This window comes from Patella vulgata, chromosome 1 (genome assembly GCF_932274485.2).
Source record: "Patella vulgata chromosome 1, xgPatVulg1.2, whole genome shotgun sequence".
In the NCBI taxonomy this organism is placed as follows: domain Eukaryota; kingdom Metazoa; phylum Mollusca; class Gastropoda; family Patellidae; genus Patella; species Patella vulgata.
The window spans coordinates 12,662,919-12,679,024 of NC_065879.2; the positions used below are offsets into that span (position 1 = coordinate 12,662,919).

The window sequence follows — 16,106 nt, forward strand, 5'->3', positions numbered from 1 at the left end:
AGCATTAATTTATCTCATCATGTTGTGTATAGGATTGTATTTTATCAGGGTTGTGTAGACTTCAAATTTTTGCTTCCTGTAACTGAGGGAAAATACCTACATGAGGTAATTAATAATATTATTACGTTTTATTTTCTGAAATAAAAAAAGATCAAGCGGGCATATCTTAAGCGACACAGGAGTATCTGAGAACCAGAAATATTATTTAGTATGGCCTAATAACATGTCATATTTACCTTGATATGGACCAGCTTCCTGATCGAGTACAGGAGGACATGGCCAGTTCTTTCGCAATTGTAAAGTTTTATCATATTGGGACAAGGTTCCATCTTTTTTACCAATAACAAACTGCTTGCCTTTAGGACTCCAACACACTGAAACAAATACAACACAGATCTTCATGGATAACAAGATGATGACTACAAGATCCCCGGGTTTTTGACTGACCAGAGCATTTTTACACTGCTAAACGCACATATCGTGAAGGGAGCTGCATTGGCTCGGCGATTAATACGCTGGCTTGCTTTGTTCTATCTCGGTGTTGACATAGAAAGTTCATCAGGATTTGTCAGTGTTGTTCGCCCTTGTCAGTGGTGCAGGACAGAGGGCCCGGCAATGAATGTGTTATATGGTCATTCGAATGAGACGAAAAACCAAGGTCCTGTGTACATGTTGGCATGCACGTAAAAGATCCCTTGGCAAAATGTCTTCATTAGCAAAGTTGCAGCAGAACAGTAGGATGTTAAACCCCATTTCATTTCACATGTGGTGAAATGACATATTTTAAGGAGTTTAACACTACAACACAATAAATACAGTTAATATGTTCCCTCTTAATCCAATCACTCTACTTATAAATGAATTGCGACAAGACATTTGGAAAGTATTTGCTTCACTCGTTGCATATTCAATTGAAAGGATGATAATGTTGTGTGGGTTTCAAGCATACAAACTCAATAATAGAAAATCTGCTGCTCAGTGGCATTGCATTCAATTGCCATTATACTTTTGAAGCACTGGTTACAAACATTATGAGCTCATTAAACAATGCTACTTGTAACATGTTCTTTTCGTTGAATAAGCTGATTGTTTTCCCTCTTGTAGCAATAACTAGACAGTTTCAATGTCAATGCACACTTTTGTTGGTTTTTGCTAGTTCTAGTAGAAATCATATAGAGAAGTGGGGTGGGTTTTCTACGTATTAACAACAAGCATGTTGAGCAGGTGTCAATGTTACAAGTCATTTATAGCATGCTTCATTCGTTAACAGGTTTAACACCTCAGCCCACGACCCCTGTGTTTAAAACTGTTAACTCATGAAAGCTGTCACTATAAATATAACATATACTATGGTAAAGTGATGTTTCTGATAAGTTATCTTCGTTGGTTCTGGTATGTAATAACAAATCAGGCCCCTTTTCTGAAGCAATGCTTACAAGCATTATGAGCCCATTAACCATTGCTACACACACTATGGTAAAGTAGTGTTTCTGATGAAGTAATCTGTCACTTGGTCTTGTTTCATGTAAAACTTTAAAGTAGGCACGTAAAAACAGACTTTTTCTAGGAATCAGTTACTATGACGACTGGCTGTTCAAGCATTATAATACTTACAACAATTAGCTCCAATACTACTGGGTAAAGTTAAAACATTAATACTATCATCTATTTCCAACAGTTCAACAGCACCATCAGATGTACATGTCAATACAGTATTACCAATCTCTGGGTTCCACGCTAAATCAGACAATGTTGATCCTCGGCTACCATTAATCCGGATTGTTTTAAAGGGATTAGGCCGAGCACCCTGTAATTTAAATAAAAAAGTTTGGTATAACATTAATAACAAGTCAACAACAGGGCTGATGTTCCCTAACTCAATCCCAAAATAAACAGATGACACTCATTAATGACTTAGCACATTCATCTTTTTACAAAGCATCAAGAAATCAAATTGTTATCTCTCTTCTTTAACCTGAGCAGAAAATGCTTATCAAACTTGGTCAAGGTATTGATGTAATGAAACTATAAACCAAAAACTCAGCACTCATTCAACTAGAATCATTAATTTCAATAGACTCAGTCAAGGTATTGATGTAATGAAACTTTACACCCCAAAATAATGAAACAAAATGAAATGAGGTTTCAGCTCTGACTAGGCTAATGAAAGTGTGCTCTATGAGGGAAATCTTGGCCGGACAGCAGCACTACGGCCTACTCTTATATTGAATTCCAACTATCAAGGAATCTTTTACATGCATGCCATGTGTACACAGGACCTTGTTTTTCATCCCATCCAAATGACTAGACAGCTGTCCTTGTCAGGCCCTCCATTCTGCATCACTGACTCCCAGCAGCTTTAAATAGCAATCAGAGTTGTTACTTATTATTTTATGACAAGTGAATGTGTTTTAACATCCACTTAACATATTGTACAATTTTATTTCAATAATTCGCTTGTGTGTAGGGGTCTTTAGCAGTCCAAATAAACCTGGAGGAACCAGAGAAAAACCCACAAGGTTAGACTGGTGACTCAACTCCTTGTCACTTGCAAGTGCTGGATCGAAACCACACCACTTGACTCAATGACGGAACCGTATGATCTAAAGCGCATGCATTAAATAATTTGGCCACCCAAGCCCCATATTTTGATGTTGAATAATTTAGTTTAAGACATTACCGGTTGTGAAAATCCTCGAACATCATATAAATAGAGTATAATATTATCATTGGCAATACAACCAACAGTTAATGTCAGGTCATCACAACTCAGGGCTAAATGTATTACAGAGTCAGTGATTGGTAGAAATGTATATACTGGTATGTCTTGTGTAAATTTTTTACCACGTTCTGTGATATGCTGACAGTCTAGTTTGATCAGCTCTTGTATATCTGCCACCTTTACTCCTGAAAAATATTTTAATGATTTCATTGAAAATAGATATCTACATATACAATGCCTCCATACTATTCAATAATTACATATACAATTCAATGAATAACACAACCCTCCCTTAGAAATGGTTCCACTACTGATGTCTTCCGCCTTACTCCAGCCACAGTAGTGGCTCGTCCTACGGAGTTCCTTTGCGCAAGTTTTTTAGTCAAATGACTACAAAAAGGTTACTGGCCTATAGCCCCCTTAATTTACACATAAACTGACACAAACTGTACTGCACTTAGCTTAACATATAATAAACCAATTTCCATTGAAATAAAGGTGAAGCCTTACCGCATAATTATACGATATGAAACCCAACTGCTACGCGAAATTTCTTGCCTTTTTTTAAAAAAAAAACAACAAATAAAAACACATTATTTGTGTTAAACCTATATTCATTAAGCACCTAGCAGACAATTTGAAATAATAATAATAAAATTGTGGGCAACACATCATTTCAAAACACATATTTCTGATACTGTACCATCTTTAACAGCAATAAATATCAATCCATATTTTGAAGAGGTGGTCAGAAGTTGAACTCGTTCTTTGGGAACTTCTGGAGTTGAAGTCACTCTAAATTTACATAACTGCTGGAATCGAAATTCCTGCAAAATAAACAAAACTAAATCAGTAATAATAATAAGAGAATCACTTGAAGTTGAGAATCTTTGGTAAAATTATATTGTTTCTGATAGTAAGTCATTTGTTTTGTAACAGCTTCCATAGAACTCATGATGATAAAGATCTTGTAATTGTTATGCAGGCTACTTAGCTACGAGAATGTAGATAAAAACGTTGAGATATTGAGATATACTTGTTTTTAGCTACGATTGGGTGCCTTTAATTTCACCCGACAAACTTAATTTCATTATTAATACATATAACATCTTGAAAATAAGTTAATTTTATACTACATTATTAGGACTTATTAAACATACACACACCACTCTAGTGAAACAACTTTGGTTTATCTGCAAATATTGTCATTAAATTAAATCAAGTGTTGTTTTTATCAAAATTGATACAGACATTCATAATTACGGTGTATTATTCCTACGCAACTCACATCAGGTTAGTACTTTGATTGGCTGTTGTACACGACGCCCCACCTTCATGACGTCAAAGGTGTCAAATAAAAAAGGCTGGAGAACCAGGCTATTATCGCTTCGATTTAAAAAGACAAGATTTGTACCTGGCTGCGGCAGGTAGGATTATATGTTTAATTGTAGCTGAATGTGGTCGAAATGTTATGAATAACAATAATCAATCGTTGTTTTGAAAAAAAAATTGTCAGGTCTGCTAATGGAAGGCCTGATGTGATCTCTGTAACTGTAAGGGTTTGCCAGATAGATTTCTATAGTACCATCTCTTATCGTGAAACAAGAAGGGTTAATGGATCAGGTTTCTTATCTGGCATATACTGTACTATTATGCTTACATCAAGTTATCAACATTGTATTTGTAATGTTTACTTGGTCACCAGGGCAGTGTCTGACTGGCAGTGACGGACGTAACTAGATAACTCTATTGTTTTTGAAGACGAATTTCACAGTTCAAAATAGAAAGACAAAACATGCAGTGCATATTCATTTTAATGGTGTACCATCTTAAGATCAAGTACCAAAATTAAAGACTAGTTTTTCTGAGCTACATTATATCTATTTAATAAAATTCTACTTTCAGTTTCCATTTGATTTATTTGCAAATAAAAAGAAGTCCAAGTTCCTTTTGTTTTCAAAATATTGATGTGGAAAAACAAGAGGAAATAGAATAGACACGTCTTAGTCATTCACACCTTAACATCTCTCTCGGGGGGCTGTTCTGGATTCGACATGTTGTTGTTTATATTATTATTTCATCTATCGCTTGCAACACATGACATTTTTCCGCCAAAGCCAAACAACATTCATTTAAGGGGGCAGTTATTATATGTTAAATCAAAATAAGTATCTTCACTACATTTGCATGTGACATGAATAGCATTAGTTCCAGAATCCATTAAAAACCAATTAACTTGAATTGTCGTTTTCCGGTAAGTAATTGTCATATTGTCGTTATCTTAATACAATTTTGATAATCTACATACACAAAATGATCCCAACGACGCAGCGATCCATTTTAAAGGAAAAGACAACTCTTGATGCGAAAATTTCTTTTAAAAAAATACGGTAGGCCATCATCAATTGGCGCTTTAATGAGGTGATTACGTAATGTATTTTTTTAGATTTTAGATGACATAATCGGTCTAATCCAAGTAAACAAGTTTTTTCGGGCAATCATATTATTTTCGTTTCGGTTTCTTGCAATCATTACGCTCAAGTTTTTATTTTTCTTGTAAACACGCACCTGCGCAACAACCAGTTGCTTTTATAAATTCCTAACCAGGATTTTGAATTGATTATTCCGTCCAAAAGCAAAGTAAACATTCAATAATTGATATTAAAATAGTAGAATCCAATTTGTCTCTGCATAGGAACATTTTATTAACACAGACTGATAGACCTGTACTAAAAGGCCCATGAGAAAAAGGTGAGGAAACGTGTAATTATTCTGTACTTTCTGTCATGGCTCAGTGACTGTTTTACATAATGATAATGTTGTGACAGTTGTGTGACAATGTATTACCTGGAATTGAAACTGTCAGCCTACAAACTGTCAACTTACAACTGTCAACTTTGATAGTGACAACATATGGAGACAGACTAAAAAAGGCTACAGCATTCACAAAATCTGCAGCACTCGCGAAATCTACATTTCATATTCACATACACATACATGTATGAAAGTCTCTTCAAATTTTAAATTGGTTGGATAGGAGGTACCGCGTTGGCTCAGTAAGATGTGACCTGCTGGTCAGGAGGTCTCAGGTAAGCACCTTGTGTTGGCCGAGAAAGTTCCTTAGTGGTGCAGGGCAGATTCCTGACATGGACGACTCTACTGTCTGATTCATCGTAAATTTTAAACGGATTTCTTCGATTATGAACAAACTACTTAACGTTGGTTATTATAAACTTACCTGTGTGTTTGTAATTAACTCCCGTTCGATAAAATCCATTGCACAACTAATTATCACAACGATGAAAACAAGTTCTCTCTTGAAAAATTGAAATATCACAAACTTTTCCCAGAGAAAAATACCAATGTGGAAGATGGTTACGTCACTCTGCGGAAGATATCATTTCGTATTAGGGGTGACAGCATAGGAAATTCAAGTACAATTACGACAAGAATCCATGACCACTCGGACCAAAGATCACTCGGTTCAAGACCAGTCGGACCAAGTGATAGACCACTCAGCCCAAACAAATAGACTACTCGGACCATACAAAAAGACTATTCGGACCCAACAGAAAGACGACTCGGACCAATAATAAAATGTTGTTTTAATAAATTGATAATTGCGTTTGTTTTAATATAATTACTCGAACCAATAATAAAGTGTTATTTTAATAAATTGATAATTGTGTTTATTTTAACATGACTACTCGAACCAATAATAAAGTGTTATTTGAATAAATTGATAATTGTGTGTGTTTTAATATGACTACTCGAACTAATAATAACGTGTTGTTTGAATAAATTGATAATTGTATTCCAAATCGCAAAATATCGAGAACCACACTTGTAATCACGTTTAAAAAGGGGCATATAAACGTCCGGTCTTCGTATTATTATGTGCTGTTTATATTAACGCATCAAGGGCGGATAACTTGAAAACGTGTCTCCACCCCCCCCCCCCCATATATAGTAACCCAGGGGTTAGTGGGGTAGAACGGAATGAAACCACTGGGGATACCGCGAATGTGGAAAAAGTAAAATTAGGCTATCAGACAAGAACAGTATACCCGTATATGTAGAAACTGTCAAAAGTCTGGACATACCGAGTCTCATTGCAAGAGTAAAGAAAAATTAGATTGATATTTTTTTTTGGCACCATTATTAATTAATTTTAAAACTAATCGTTGATTTATTTACGTACACAAAATTGAACCAAACAACTCTAAATATAAGAATTCCGTATAAGAATTATTTGCTTCTTTGTATTGTGATTTAATAATAAATAAATAGCATATTGTCTAGCCTTATAATATAATTTAATTGGTCCGACTGGTCTTGTTTTGGTCCGACTGGTCTTAGTCCGAGTAGTCTTTGGTCCGAGTGGTCTGGATACCTACGACAATTGGCATTGAGTTTGAGCGTTCGCACACATAACTACCCGCATTCCTGTATATAGTTACCGTCTTTTACATTCTAGTAAAATCTCTGCAAATTTTATAGCTTTACTTTTTGAAATATTTTGTTCTAATTATTTGATTAGCGACTCGGATGGGATTATTTACTTTTGAACACGCATGCCGCACAAACACAACTATACATTCGTTTTACGGGCTTTATCACACTTCGGTCAAAACTGTCGAATCGAGAATTACGGGGTCATACGGGCTTAGTAGCATTATATACCCACCCGGGCACCCAATACGGCAATAGACACGCTGAGGGCTGCCGCAACACGCTTAAAGATGTTACTGAAGCGGTTATTATTCGATCGAAAGAATGCGTATAAAATTAAAAATACACTCAGAGAATTCGGAGGTAAGCTTCATGATCCTTGTTAAATTATTTATAACATGAAGAAGATAGGATATTTATAGTTTATTCATGACTTTATTTTTACGAGTATCCGTGCAATCAGTGATATTTTAATTGTGAAGAAAATTTGATAGACTGGCGATCAATGGTTTCCATATAAATCTCCTATGTAATTGCCTTCAATTGATATTTTTCGTCGCCCAAACCCATATACGATCAAAATGATCGCGCTGTCAAACTATCTTTCAATGTTAACCAACCCCCGCAACAGGTATATTGGATTCGACCAATACGTCACGAAGACATTGTTGACATCGACTCAGTCGAAATTACAAGTAAATTTTCAAATTTTTCAAGAGAGAAATTGTTCTCATCGTTGTGATAATTAGTTGTGCAATGGATTTTATCGAACGGGAGTTTATTACAAACACACAGGTAAGTTTATAATAACCAAAGTTGAGTAGTTTGTTCATAATCGAAGAAATCCGTTTAAAATTTACGATGAATCAGACAGTAGTTGTTCGGATGGGATGAAAAATCAAGGTCATGTGTACACATTGGCATGCACATAAAATAAATCTTGACATTTGGAATTTAATATAAGAGTAGGCCCTAGTTGGTGTAGGACATACATGTAAAACCCCATTTCATTTTATAATTTTGGTTGGATAGGTCAGGATATTTACCGCAAGCCAGAGACATAATGTCATGTCATTTTCTTCCAACACGTGCAACAATAGTGATATAATCAAGGCGCAAGTCCACTTGTCAGTAGTGAAAGAGGCTATGGCAAGAACAGTGTCTAGTAGTTCCGATGAGCCGAAAATCTGAGGTCACATGTACACATTTCCAAACAAAGGTTTATTGATGGTACTTTCAAGTTTGTTGAGAAACCTTTGTCAAATCTGGTTGTCAGGTGAAAATTATTCCATTCTATCTTCTTATTAATGTCCGTGGGTGGGGAGAATTGGATTTCAACAGTGTATGAGAATGTTAGATGTGCTACAAAAAAGCTGAAGGTCAAGTATGCTGTAATGGATTTTGAGGCCACCACGATTAAAGCGTTTGTGAAAGTAATTATGTGTGATGAAAAAAGCATATCTTTTTTATTTCCCTGATCTATTTGGAGACACTGCCATGTAAATAGTTTCAGCCATGGTGGTTCAGTGAGGAAGACGTTGCTCTCTAATCTGGATGTTACATATTCGATTCCTGCATTAGAACGTTCTTCAGGATTTTCCGTCAGGGCTCACCCTTATCAGTGGTGCAGGATGGAGGGCCTGGATGGGACAATAAATTAAGGTGTTTGTATTGAACACTGGTAGAAATTAAACCCCATCTCTCTCTCTCTCTCTCTCTCTCTCTCCTGTAATAGAACATCATTTATCTAATATTCCAGAAAGGTAAAGCATACCCTTCCACATGCATGACATCACAACTTATAGTTTTGCGAGGACAAGAATGGAGACAGCTTATGAAATGAAATGGGGTTTGCTGTTCTCCACCAGCCGGGCTGATGAAGACTGACACACATCATGCAGTGTGCTACATACCAATCTGTTTCACAGAGAATTACGAGTCCTCTAATATCTCTGTAAAAGATGACTGCCTTTAACATGTGCCGTCACAGCACGGGGCGTCAATCATTGGCTGAATGGTGCGTGCATTGTTTACATAAGACGTTACTGCTTCGGGCAGAATGCTGCCTTTTAGTCATTTTAATACCCATTTACGCTAAATAGGAAATAATTTTTACCTACAAATACGTCAAACGTCTTTATTTATGTTTCTAATATATCAAAAAAATGTTTTAGAATTTAATTTGTCGGTGGAAAAAAGTTAATATTTGAGACTCATTAAGTCGCATTGATGTCCTCCTTATCAGTGATTGTAGCGGCCTAGCGAATATTCACTGCTGATCAGTGTGGCTACATACATGTACATGTATGAAGTAAGCTTAACCCAGATAGTTTTGTTTCTGCCTACATGTACATGTATCGTTCATCAAGTGTTCTTTTATATGTGCACCACCTTGTAAACAGGACCTTTTTTTGTATGATGCCAACAACTAGACACTGTTCCCCACAGCATCCTTTGTCCTGCACGACTGATAATGGGAAACCACACTGGAAAATTCTAAAGAAACCCCCACACATCCAGGTTTATAGTGAGCCAGGGTGGCTCCCTAGTGTAATTGTAGAGTAACAATATTTAAACATAGGCCTACATTATGCAAGAGCTAAATCTGCCTATTGCAGGTCTTTCTTTAGGCCTGAAATATAATCTAAATTATTAATTGGACATTAATTAACTTATCCAGGCCATAATCAACTCTCGATGGCATCAGATTTCTCCGATGTTAAATAGATTAGAACAGTTTAGCCATATTTTGATTTAAGCTAAAAATGGAGGAGCGAGACTTAGCTTAGAACAACCAGTACGGTGGTTGAAATTATTGCACACGTCTTGTCAAACCTTCGAAGGCTAATATCTTTGCTTGCAATAGAGTAATTTGAATGAAATTTTCAAATTATTCATTTTACATTATCTATTTTCGAACTATTATAGTAAGAATGGCTAGCTCTTTATCTAAATCTTACATAATTTATCTTTAATGTAGAATGAAAAGGACAGTAAACTATAAATTAAAAACAAAATTATACAAATTAAAATCCAGACAACTCGTGACTGGAGAAAAGAAGTGAAAGACTTCACTATGGACTATGATATGTACATTCTTTGTGGGTTTGTGTATAACCATTTCATCAGTGCTATGATTTTTTACTTTTTAGCGATAGAGAGATTAAGAAATCAAAGTTTAGCGTCTACTTGACATAAACTAGGTTATTTTGGGACAAACATGGTACAATTTTATTTTAAATGGTTGGGCAGTCAACCCTACTCCTTGTGGGGGGTGACTGAATGGTTAACGCATGTGTGTTGAATCATAAGGTCTGTCATGGAGTCAAGTGGTGTGGTTTCGATTCCCCGCTTGTGCGTGACAAGGAGTAGGGTTGCCTGTCCAACCTACTTGTTTCCTCCGGACTCCTCTCACTGCTTAAGATCCCTACCAGCAAGCAAATTGTTGAAATAAAATTAAACCATATGTTAGTCTCGAAGTGACCTAGTTTGTGTCGAGTGGAGGTTATACTCTCTCTCTCTCTCTCCCTCTCCCTCTCCCCCTCCCCCTTATCGAAACCAAACCACTACAGCACACTAGAGAACTGGTTGACAACTACATGTACATGTACTTTAATAGCGATATTATAATGGTTTCAATTAACACTTTGTATTGATTATTCCCTGACAAATATTACAACATAGCTTGAACATGAACATAATTTATACCCCTTGCTTCATTGTAAAAACATTTTTGAAATTAAATGTCAGTGATGCGCGGTATCTGATGCCGTGGATCAATCTCTTGTAGATCCTGTATGATATAATATTATTGATTGTTCGGCTATAATAGATCAATTTATCTGCTATGACACCAGTAACCTTGATAAAGTCAAAAGAGCCATTTAAAATTACAGAGCTGAAGACAACTATGATAATTTGAGGGATTTTTACTTTTTTTGAAAGATTTGCATTAATTGGTATTGCCTTGAATCAGAGCACGAACCAGAGGTAAAACTAAACTTTTTAAATACAGTTTCAGATATTACTAGGTATTCTATGCCACTGTTGTGCCGGCACCAAAACTTTTCTGTGCCACCACCAAAACCAGGAAATAAGCACTTATCTCGGGCATAAATTTAGTTTTGGTCAGCCACAATTCCAGTGTTGTCTGTTATTTTTAAAATAAGGTTAACATTGATCCTAGTTAAAGTGTAAACATTCCATGTGGTTATTGATACAGATGCTGCACTTTTACTCATTACATAATCTGTATTTGTTTCTTGGAATTCTTCTGCTATGATTTTATACGCCTACATTGAAATGTGGTCTAATCTGATTAAAACACAGATCCATTTTCGTTTTGTTTTTATAGGTCAAAATTTCGATTTTATTTGTCTCTACTACACTTGGATCTGGAAGCGTTGTTATTTAACTCGTGTTCTGCTTGAAATGAGGGGTCAGCCAATCAAATGGTCTGTCGAATCATGTATTGTAGGCCATCGAAAGTATAAAAAACAAAACGAAATATAGATCTATATTTTAATTAGATTGAATGTGGTCATATATTGTTGTCGCCCCACGTCTGTCCATCGGTCCAGCGTCCACAAGGGGGCTAAAGTTAATTGACTTTAAAATTTATACACAGTGTTTAAGGTCATGAGATGAAGAAGCCTATTGATTTTCACCGATTTCTGATGATTACTGCCAGAGTTATGTCCCTTGATCACTTTGAAAAATCTTGTGGACGCTCTGGAGGCTAAAGTTAATATCCGATTGACTTTAAATTTATACACAGTGTTTAAGGTCATGAGACGAAGAAGCCTATTGATTTTGAACGATTTCTGATAATTACTGCCAGAGTTACATCCCTTGATCACTTTGAAATATCTTGTGGATGCTCTAGAGGCTAAAGTTAATATTCGATTGACCTTAAATTTATACACGGCGTTTAAGGTCATCAGACGAAGAAACCTATTGATTTTCAAAGATTTCCGATAATTACTGCCAGATCACTTTGAAAAATCTTGTGGATGCTTTAGAGACCATAGTTATCATCTGATTGATTTTATATCTATACATCGTGTTTACGCCGATATATAATCATTTCGATTGACTTTCGATTGATACACAGAGTTTAAGGTCTTGAGACGAACAAGTATATTGATTTTCAATGATTTTTGGTAACTTGAACAGCTAAATCCATGGTATTAAATGTTTTGTATACTAAACTTTAGCATGGGCCAAACAAATTCTGATGATTTTCTGATAATTACTTAATGAGTTGTTACTCGTGATCAGATTTTAGTGTATTATAAATGTTTCATTACCAACAAAATGTTGACTGACCAGACGATTTAGCTGCTGTGAGCGTATGTTTCGTTGCCTGGCAACCTATCTTTTTAATAAGATTTGAATTGGTATGTTTTTCAGCTACATGTACATTCATCAGAGTTAAAGTAGCTAAGTCTCTAACTCAATATAATCCAAAGTCTTCGACATTAAAAACATGAGTTATTTGTCAGTTTAAATTAACATTGATGTTGTGTTCTTGAAAAGATGATCTTCTGATATGCAGTATTTAAGACAAAATAAACATTTTACCATTGGTACACGAATCGTGTAGCATGATTCATTTCAGCGCCATTTGTAACAAGGGACTCGAAAAACGAGGCTAAACATATTCCACAAGTCATGTCAAACGGTGACCCATATTCTCATCTGGAGAACGTGCACAATAAATACTATCGGTGTAGACTGGAATAACCAGAGATTCCCATTCGATTGAGACTTCTGGCATATTTTGCCGAACTAAACTGATTTGAATTTAGAGTAAAAACGGAAACGATTGAATGTAAATCAGTTTATATACATTTATATTACATGATTATATGCATTACGACCCATTTGTGTCAATTTCTAGGTCTCTGCACTTTTACTCATTACATAATCTGTATTTGTATCTCGGATTCAATCTTGTGGGTTTTAACCGGGTAATCCTGTTTCCTCCCACTGCTAAAGACCCCTACGCGTAAGCGAATTATTGAAATAAAATTGAACTATATGTTAGTCCCGAAATGACCTAGTTTTCGTTGAGTGGACGTTAAATTCCATTTCTCTCTCTCTTTGTATCTTGGAATTCTACTGGTATGTTTTTTTAATAAGATTTCAATTGGTTGTGTCTTTCAGCTACATTGATCAGAGTTAAAAACATAAACATTCCATGTGGTTATGAATACTGTTACAGATGATCCATACCTATTATATCTATGTATATATTAAGAGCTTGGAATGCTACAATTATTGATCGTGTCTGATTATTTTTCCCTATTTGCTAATTGGTTATCTCTAGCCATTATGACTGGTTTGATTTTCTGTCTTTTATTTCTCACTGTATTTATAATTCATGACTTAGACATTCCACTTAAGATTAAATACAACATACATGTATGACCTTGTTTAATTAATTAACAAGGATGTGTTGTTTTAAAAGGAGAAGTGATATGAAATGGGGTTTAATGTCCTATATATCTACACAATCTCAGCATAAAGAATGAAATGTAACATCCTACTTTTTTGCACCAACTATAAATTGGACATAATAAATCATTTCTACTCCAAACTGTGGACAAGAGCATATAAAATTAAAACCAAATTGTATCTGATTTTAAGCAGGTTGTGAAAACTTGAAATGAAATGGGGTTTAACGTCCTACTGTTCTGCTGCGACTGGGCTGATAAAGATGGGCATACGCCATTGAGTGTGCTATGAGGGAAATTTTGCCCAGACTGCAGCGCTACGGCCTACTCTTGTTTCGAATTCCAACTGCCAAGGGATCTTTTACTTACGCACCATTGTATACACGGGACGTACAGCACTACTGACAAGAGGGAACCACATTGGAAAATCTGTATGAACTTTCTTGGCCAACACTGGAATGCTATGGAGGGCTATGGAATACACTACCTGACAATATAAAAATCACTAAAACGTATCTCTTTCAAAGGACCTTCATGAATTTATTAATCATTAGTATACTATATTTATATTTATGTATGTAATAAATTATATATTGTATTAATTTATTAATGTACAGTGCCATTGTATGCATATATTGCAGTACATGTATATTAAAGATACATTATGTTAGAATTTAATAGAGAGTTGGCCATTCTTGCTATAAAAGTTCAAAAATAGATGATGAAAGAAGAATATATTGAAAATTTCAGTCAAATTACTTTATTCTGAACAAAGTTATCACCATTGTAATTTTTGACTAGAAATAGGAGTCAACACTCTCTTCACCGTCTCCGAGAATGGCCGATCATTTGATTGACAGGCGTTAACTCCACCTACATAATCTCGATTATCAAGTAACGTTTTCAATGGCTGTGGTACCGTTAGCCTATTCGGTTTGAGACGGGGTTGCAATTTAATTTGTATCACATTTAGTTTTACTACAAATTAAAAATAAGACTTTTAATATATAGATAAGAAGCGAAAGTTTGAAAGGAATGGACCAAATCAATGAGGTATAATTATAGCCGACTTCTTGTTAGCCTGCGTGTACTCTTGTACTGTAACTGGTAGGCCTATGTAACTCCCGAAGCAGACAAATAGAAAACAGTGATCCAATGGGGCTGCAATTCAACTGGGGTGATGTTAGCTGTGATGTTTATTAATTTCCATAATTTTTCTGTAAACGCAAGTGACAAAAGAGCGTATAATACCGACATCCAAACTCTTATTTTAACCACAACTAAACATAATATCAAGGCCGTATATATCGAACTTTCAATCAAATTGACTGACATGCGGCCTCGCTCAACAGCAACTTCACCTCGTACACTCTATCATTTAGCCTCGATCTAAAATATCCGGGAGTATAGCGTCAACTTAACGGTTAATCTCCACTTACGATGCCATTTAAAAATTTAATCAATCAATGAAATCATGTTTAAATTCAAGCCGAATCCTAGCCATCCGTGGGTCTACAGAGTTGATTTTGTGCTTGTTGTGTAAATAAAGATCTAATTTATAATTTCTATGACATCTGAAGCCTAAATAAAGACTTGCAATAATCAGATTTAGCTCTTGCATAATGTATGTTTAAGTGTAATTAACTTTAACACAGCACCTTCGGTTTAGTGAGTTATCTTCTCACTGAGTCAATACGGCTACCTTTAAGATACACAACATGTTATTAATTCTGAAACCATCTCCATATTATTAAACAGTTACATGCTGTATATATTTTATACAAGAAATAAAATGGGGTTTAACGTCCTACTGTTCTGCTCCTATACTGGGCTAATGAAGGCCGGCATACGCCATACAGTGTGCTATGAGGGAAATTTTGCCCGGGCAGCGGCACTATTGCCTACTCTTATATCGAATTCCAACTGCCAAGGGATCTTTTACGTGCATTCCAATGTATACACGGGACCTCGGTTTTCCGTCTCATCCGAAGGACTATTTTATACAAGAAGATCAACAGATCATCACTCTCTACATGTATCTAGATTTGATTTCATGTGATTGTCACAGCCTACAAGTTTTCATTTTGCTCTTTTGGTCATTGATTTATTTGTAATTAGTTGTTTTCCTACTTTCATATTGAGTCCGTTGAAGTTACAGATGGAATCCCCAGTTGTATGTGACAAGGAGTAGGGTCGCCTGTCCAACCTCGTGTGTTTTCTCCGGTCCTCCGGTTTCCTCCCACTGCTAAAGACCTCTACGCGCAAGCGAATTATTGAAATAAAATTAATCCATATGTTAGTCCCGAAATGTCCTAGTTTGTGTGGAGTGACGTTCAAACCCATCTCTCTCTCTCTCTCTCTCTCTCTCTCTCTCTCTCTGAAGTTACAGATGATCTCAATCTGATTAAAATACAGATCAATATTTCGTATCGTTTATTTATACTTTCGATGGCCTACACTACATGAAGATCTGA

At 35.6% G+C, this 16,106-nt stretch overlaps 2 protein-coding genes across 3 annotated transcripts in view; one reads left to right on the top strand and one right to left on the bottom strand.

Annotated features, from left to right (window-relative positions):
* LOC126808621 (nuclear pore complex protein Nup214) overlaps positions 1-4,855 on the bottom strand; it is a 32,000-nt gene extending 27,145 nt beyond the window's left edge. The window contains exons 1-5 of one of the 2 annotated variants that reach the window (XM_050533502.2): positions 4,740-4,855; positions 3,426-3,549; positions 2,681-2,907; positions 1,615-1,807; positions 237-374 (exon numbers count right to left, since the gene is read on the bottom strand). In XM_050533502.2, the coding sequence (XP_050389459.1) occupies positions 237-374; positions 1,615-1,807; positions 2,681-2,907; positions 3,426-3,549; positions 4,740-4,778 (721 nt within the window). In that variant the 5' untranslated portion in view covers positions 4,779-4,855. The remainder of the gene's footprint in view (positions 1-236; positions 375-1,614; positions 1,808-2,680; positions 2,908-3,425; positions 3,550-4,739) is intronic. The other variant, XM_050533503.2, reaches the window with a different exon arrangement.
* A 279-nt stretch (positions 4,856-5,134) lies between these two features.
* The window catches only part of LOC126808662 (serine/threonine-protein kinase Nek7), a 28,372-nt gene continuing 17,400 nt past the window's right edge, over positions 5,135-16,106 (top strand). The window contains exon 1 of the mRNA XM_050533585.2: positions 5,135-5,473. The gene's annotated coding sequence lies outside the window, so the exon portion shown is untranslated. The remainder of the gene's footprint in view (positions 5,474-16,106) is intronic.